Source organism: Nematolebias whitei, chromosome 3 (genome assembly GCF_014905685.2).
Source record: "Nematolebias whitei isolate Nwh7 chromosome 3, NemWhi1, whole genome shotgun sequence".
Taxonomy (NCBI): Eukaryota; Metazoa; Chordata; class Actinopteri; order Cyprinodontiformes; family Rivulidae; genus Nematolebias; species Nematolebias whitei.
Window position 1 is genome coordinate 2,018,705 of NC_056500.1, and position 7,389 is coordinate 2,026,093.

Genomic DNA, 7,389 nt, shown 5'->3' on the forward strand with positions numbered 1-7,389 from the left:
TTGAAGGACTTTAGTTGCTGTAGTTACCTGTTTGCTGTGTATTGAAGGACTTTAGTTGCTGTAGTTACCTGTTTGCTGTGTGTTGAAGGACAGATCCTCCTCAGCTCGATGCCTTCATCATGGACAAAGCCCTCCTGGATTATGAAGTTTCTATTGACGCTGACTGTAAGCTGGCAACTGTTGGGAAACCATTTGCCATCGAAGGTGAGCGTTCGTTTTGGTTTTGTTCGGTAGATTTCCTGGACAGTCCAATCCCAGAAGCAACGTGGTCACTATAAGGTTTTAACACGTGTCTTAATATCCTAAATTGTAATGCAATCAGATTTTTGGAAGTGTCTTTCCACTTAACATGAACGTCAAAAAAATTTCAATTCTTTTAATATTCATTTGTACAGTTATTTTTATTCAGTAGAGTGATTTGACATAATATAACTTCAACGAGTTTTTAAAATAAGCAGTCCTTATCTAGAGGGTCTTTCATTTTGACAATGCCAACGCCTGTTATCTTCCTGTTGGTGATCATGACTGACTGCAGCTTCAATTTCTTTGTGCCAGCATCAAAAGGCCTTGTTTGACAGCACATTGGATTTACCAACACTCTTCTGCCCTCCTCATTTACCATACCATACCTTTTTATTTATAGAGCACTTAAAACAGCGACAAGGCCAACCAAAGTGCTGTACAGACAGAACAACAGACAACACACAAAGCAAAATACAAAATGAGGTAAATCAGAATATAGACATAAAAACGATGCAGATAATAAATATGATGATAAACCAGTGTGGAGCATACAGGTTCAAAACACAGATCCTCTGTGTAGGTTCAGGAACAACCCAGGAACCACCAAGGCTCAAATCTGCCATGAACTGGAACCTGCTGGAACACATTTTCCCTGTCCACCAGTTTTACATCACCACAGACTGAGGACCATGAAGACCTTCAAGCTGGACTGAAACCTGCAGCTGTCTGCATGACAAGACAAATGTCTTCAGGAGAAATATCCTGATTCATGCTCAATCATCCAGGTAGAAAAATCCAAAAGGACCAGATTGAACTTTTTTGGAATCTTCTGGAGAAAGTTTTGATGGTCAGATGAGACAAAAATTAAGGTGTTTGGACACAACAATGAGAAAGATGTTGGGAGGAGACAAGGTGAGGCGTTTAGATCTTAGAGAACACTGTTCCAACTGTGAAGCACGGTAGTGGTATCATCATCCTGTGGTATACATTAAGAAGGACTATTTCCAGATTCTTGGACTTCACCTCACCTGCTGGACAGTTGAAACCTTGACACAGTTGGGTCCAACAGGACAAGCACACATCAAAACTGGTTTCTGACTGGACCAGTCAGGCCTCTGGGGCTGCCTTCTCAAAGCCAGGACTTCAGACCAATTGAAACCTCGTGGATTCTGATTAAAAGCTGGGTCTGACACGAGCTGATTTACCTGAAAGAAGTACGGACAAATATCAGCCAGAATTCTGCCAGAATTTTGTTGGAGACAAACCAGCTGAGGTCCAGGAGACACCGATTAAAGGACATTTCATCAAATATTAATGTGGGGTTATGGATATGTTTGAGCTGTATGAATAAATTTGACCCTGTGTGGATCAGAGAAAACCCACAATAAATTCAGGCTCGTTTGAAAAAATAACTGGAGTTATAAAATTATAAATAAATAAATACAAATGATAGATTCTGCACAGTTAGCATACGTTATCCAGAAACTTGATTTTTATTTTCCATTTGTTGTTAGTTTGTTGGCAGCACGGTGGCACAACTGGTAGAGCTGCTGCCTCTCAGCGAGCAGGTCCCTGGTTCAAACCCCGGTCCAGGGGCCTTTCTGGGTGGAGTTTGCATGTTCTCTCCGTGCATGCGTGGGTTTTCTCCGGGTGCTCCAGTTTCCTCCCACAGACCAAAAACATGCATGTTAGGCTGATTGGTAACTCTAAATTGTCCCTAGGTGAGAGAGAGAGAGTGAATGGTTGTTTGTCTCGTTTGTCTCTATGTGTCCCTGTGATGGACTTGCGACCCGTCCAGGGTGTCCCCCGCCCCTCGCACAGTGATTGCTGGACATGGGCACCAGCGACCCCGTGACCCAAAATGGAATAAGCGGGTAAAGAAAATGGATGGATGGATGGATGGATGTTAGTTTGTTGATCTGTACAGGTCTGCAGCGAGCCTGAACTCCTTAAATGGTCGTGTGATGCAGTGGACTTCCTGTTTCTTGTCTTGTCTACAGGTTACGGTATCGGCCTTCCTCAGGGCTCCCCTCTGAGCTCCAACATCTCAGAGTTCATCAGCAGATACAAATCAGACGGGTACATGGACCTGCTGCACGACAAGTGGTACAAAGTGGTTCCGTGTGGGAACCGAGTGTTTGCTGTCACAGAGGTCAGTCTTATCACGCTGATTTAACCACAACTTAGTCCTGACCCAAACCATGACCAGGTTAGGGTTAGTCCTGACACTAACCCAAACCAGGTTATGGTTTAAATCTGACCCAAACAGTAATGTTAATCTGAGATCCGGTCCAGTGAGACTCTGAACGGTCTCAGAGGAACCAGAAACACCTGAACACAACATGCCCTCTACAGGCACCGGAGATACACACAGCATTTTTTTACTGGGTCTCTTTCAGACTCTTCAGATGGGCATCAGTCACTTCTCAGGACTCTTTCTGTTGTTGTGCATTGGAGTGGGCGGGGCTTTGCTGACCCTCGCAGGTGAACATGGTTTTTATCGACTCGTCCTGCCACACATCCGCCGCCGACAGAACCTGAAATATTGGTTGCACACCTCACAGGTGAAACTCCTGCCAGCTCTGTGTTTACAAGTCAAACCTGCAGCTGAAGTAAAAATGTTTCTGTCTGACAGAAAATTCATCGAGCTCTGAACATGACGTATGAAGATGTAAAGAGGCAGCGAGCTGAAAAAGAGAAAAGGTGAGTCAGTTTGAAGTCACTTTATAAACATGAATAAAAACTCACTAACTAAACTTCTGTTTCACTGTTCAGCTGCAACCTGCAGAAAACCCAAACTTCTCCAGGACCTCCTGGTCCACTGGGTCCCCCAAAGGCCCCGACGTCTGGAGCCTCAGCCCAGGGGAACATCAGCAGCAAAGATGCACCTGCTGCCACCATAGAGGCTCGAGACTTCAGACGTGTTCAGTTCAGCCTGGAAACCCTCAACACTCGCCGCCTGCTCGCACGCCTTGCATCTTCTGATACTAAGGGGGCCGGGGCTAAGAGCAACAGCAGTGAGTCAGCCAAGCCAAGAGTGGGGGAGATCAACAGCTTGTATGAGAACGGAGGACCAGCTGCTTCCTTTGCCAGCCTGGTGCTTTCACGCACCACCTCTTCCTCTGCTCGACCCAGCGCCCCTCCCCCTGTGTCTAAAGCCCCACCCACTATGTCTAAAGCCCCTCCCCCTGTGTCTAAAGCCCCTCCCCCTGTGTCTAAAGCCCCTCATCCTGTGTCTGAAGCTCCCCTCACTGTGTCTAAAGCCCCTCCCCCTGTGTCTAAAACCCCACCTACTGTTTATGTAGCCCCTACCACTGCAGCAATAACCACTGCCCCTGTATCATTAGCCCCTCCCACCCCGGCCCCACCCAAGCCAGGGGAGCTGCAGGAGCTGCAGGAACAAATCGAGCAAATGAGGGAGAAGTTGAGGGTGGCTTTGGCTCGGAGAGCAGAGATCCAGACTACTCTGGCAAAACCTGTTGGCATGGTAAACAACAGTCCCCCTCCGGTTACCATGACAACAAAAGACAACCTGCCCACAGTCTTACCTACTGTCACTGCACCACCAGCCCCCGTCAGTGCTCCACCAGCCCTCTCTCCCAACAAGAAGAGTGTGACAACCATGACAAATCCACCGCACAAAGTCCTGTCCAAAGTCCCGCCTCTCCGCAGCAAATTGGCCAATCAGAGAAGGTGACGTCCTTGCAGTAGTCACATGACCTCACACAGGGATTTATTTAGTAGAGGAGAGAAATATAACGTTAGAAACAGACACCAGTATTACTGGTTCTTTGTTTTCATTTATTTTTAAATATACATTTACAGATAGTTCAGATTTGCTGCAGTAGGGTATGCAGTAATTCTGATCACTCTGTATCTTACAAACAGGGAGGAACTTACATTTTATTACCACTATCTCACTGTAATATTGTATCCTAATTTTCGTATTTAAAACTAGATTTATTTTTTTAATTCAAGAATATCAGTATTAATGAACAAAACTAATAAACATACTGATTACAGCCCCAGAATTGATGGACACTTAATGAACTTTTGTGGATTAATTTTAAAAACAAATTTTATTTAAGTCAGATGGTAACATGTTTGGAAGAACTGTGTACAAAAACACACCCTGAGGAACACCAAACACATACCCCAAAGATCACCAGGAACAAACCCTGAAGAACATCAGACACAAACCTGAGGAACGCCAATTTCAAGCCCAAAACGCATCAGGTGAGACACTGAAGGACACCAGACATAAACACTTAGGAACACTAGACATGATCCCTGAGGAACACCAGTCAGGAACCTTGATGAATATCAGACTGAACATGTCAAGTGTATTTTCATATTGTGCTAAATATTTAAATATGCAAAATTAAAATAAATCTTTAGGTTGTCAGAATTTTATTTTACATATTTTATATCGTTGGTTAATTTAGTGAAGAACTCTGAGTGACATTTTGTCTAAATAAAATCTGTGTTTGATTCTTTGGTTGATTTTTATGATTTGTTGTACTTGAAGCTCTGATCTTCAGTTTCTCATTCATAGTTGTTAAAATGGCACCTGCCATCAAGATGAAGGAGGAGAAACATCTTTAAGCTCTGTGGCTACAGAAACAGGAGTTCCTGAAGGCAGCACTCTGACAAACATGACAGTGAACGCAACAGGAGCAAGTTTCTTTTGGTTGTTCAGCAAAAAAGGCAACTCGAGGGAACAGAGTCATCATTTCCTTTATTATGAGCTCGTGTTTAAAGCATGACGCAGAGATGCTATTAAAACTTTGATTAATTATGCTATTTTTAAATAAATGGATGTAGTTCATCAAAAAGTTTAAAGTACAAACCGGATTCCAAAAAAGTTGTGACACTAAACAAATTGTGAATAAAAACTGAATGCAATGATGTGGAGGTGCCAACATCTAATATTTTATTCAGAATAGAACACAAATCACAGATCAAAAGTTTAAACTGAGAGAATGTATCATTTTAAGGGAAAAATCTGTTTTTTCCAAATTTCATGGCGTCAACAAATCACAAAAAAGTTGGGACAAGTCCATTTTTCCCACTGTGTGGCATCCCCCCTTCTTCTTCCAACACTCAACAGACGTCTGGGGACAGAGGAGACCAGTTTCTCCAGTTTAAAAATAGGAATGCTCTCCCATTCATGTCTAATACAGGCCTCTAACTGTTCAATCATCTTGGGCCTTCTTTGTGGCACCTTCCTCTTCATGATGCGCCAAATGTTCTCTATAGGTGAAAGATCTGGACTGCAGGCTGGACATTTCAGTACCTGGATCCTTCTCCTACGTAGCCATGATGTTGTGACTGCTGCAGAATGTGGTCTGGCATTATGGTGTTGAAAAATGCAGGGTCTTCCCTGAAAGAGATGACGTCTAGATGGGAGCACATGTTGTTCTAGAACCTGAACATAGTTCTCTGCATTAATGGTGCCTTTCCAGACATGCAAGCTGCCCATGCCACAAGCGCTCATGCAACCCCATACCATCAGTGATGCAGGCTTCTGAACGGAGCATTGATAACAACTTGGGCTATCCTTGTCCTCTCTGGTCCGGATGACATGGCGTCCCAGTGTTCCATAAAGAACTTCAAATCGTGACTCATCTGACCACAGAACAGTCTTCCATTTTGCCACACTCCATTTTAAATGACCCCTGGCTCAGTGCAAACGTCTGAGCTTGTGGAGCTTGCTTAGAAATGGCTTCCTCTTTGCACTGTAGAGTTTCAGCTGGCAACGACAGATGGCATGGTGGATTGTGTTCACTGACAATGCTTTCTGGAAGTATTCCTGAGCCCATTCTGTTATTTCCTTGACAGTGGCATTCCTGTTTGAGGTGCAGTGACGTTTAAGGGCCCGAAGATCACGAGCATCCAGTAGAGTTTTACGGCCTTGACCCTTACGCACAGCGATTGTTCCAGATTCTCTGAATCTTTTGATGATGTTATGCACGGTTGATGATGATAACTTAAAAGTCTTTGCTATTTTACGCAGGGTAACACCATTCTGGTATTGCTGCACTATCTTTCTGTGCAACAATGGTGGAATTGGTGATCCTCTTACCATCTTGGCTTCTGAGAGACACTGACACTCTGAGAAGCTCTTTTTATACCAATCATGTTGTCAGTTGACCTAATTAGTGTTAATTGGTCTTCCAGCTGTTCGTTATATGCTCAATTTCCTTTTTCCAGCCACTTATTGCTACTTGTCCCAACTTTTTTGGGATTTGTTGACACTGTGAAATTTTGAATCAACATATTTTTCCTTTAAAATGTTACATTTACTCAGATTAAACTTGTGATCTGTCATCTATGTTATATTACGAATAAAATATTGACATTTGCCATCTCCACATCATTGCATTCAGTTTTTATTCACAGCTTGTTTAGTGTCCCAACTTTTGTGGAATCCGGTTTGTATTAAAAAATATGATGACATCATTCTGACATCACAATTTGACTCCAAAACTACAAACCTTGTTCTTGGTATGATCATCTTCAGCTCCTCCAGCATGAACGGCTCTGATTGGCTGAGGGCTTTGCTTCCTGTCTCTTCCTCAGAACAAAGTCCACCAGAGCCTGGTTCTTGTCTTTGTGAAGTGTGTAAATGCTCAGTGCCTCGGTTTTGCTGCATTCAGGATCCCATCGAGCATCGAGGATGACATCAGGTCTCTGAATCCTGCGGAGAATCCTCAAAATAACGGGGACCAGTTAGAAATCCAGTTTTGGAAAATGTGCAGATCGTTAAGATTCAAGATTCTTTATTTGTCATTCACATCACATGTGGTACATGTGGTGGAATGTGTACACCGGGTCCCAGTTACATCCAACAAAGTATTCAAATGTAAAAGAAAAACAGTGATAAGATCTAAGATATGAACTAAGAAAAATGTTAACTAATATACACTAAGCACTAACAGCATAAAAAAAAAAAAGCCGAACAGCAGCACGAACATGAGTCTGTGTGAGCAGAGGAGCACAAATGAACACATCAACATGAAACAGATCAGCAGCAACATGAAACAGATCAGCAGCATCATGAAACAGATCAGCAGCATCATGAAACAGATCAGCAGCAACATGAAACAAATCAGCAGCAACATGAAACAAATCAGCAGCAACATG

General features: G+C 43.2%; 1 protein-coding gene across 1 annotated transcript in view; it reads left to right on the top strand.

Annotated features, from left to right (window-relative positions):
• Positions 1 to 3,940, top strand: part of grin3bb (glutamate receptor, ionotropic, N-methyl-D-aspartate 3Bb) — a 41,760-nt gene extending 37,820 nt beyond the window's left edge. The window contains exons 5-10 of the mRNA XM_037697765.1: positions 89 to 204; positions 2,244 to 2,395; positions 2,643 to 2,807; positions 2,879 to 2,946; positions 3,019 to 3,538; positions 3,617 to 3,940. Of these exons, the coding sequence (XP_037553693.1) occupies positions 89 to 204; positions 2,244 to 2,395; positions 2,643 to 2,807; positions 2,879 to 2,946; positions 3,019 to 3,538; positions 3,617 to 3,940 (1,345 nt within the window). The remainder of the gene's footprint in view (positions 1 to 88; positions 205 to 2,243; positions 2,396 to 2,642; positions 2,808 to 2,878; positions 2,947 to 3,018; positions 3,539 to 3,616) is intronic.
• The last annotated feature ends 3,449 nt before the right edge of the window (positions 3,941 to 7,389 follow it).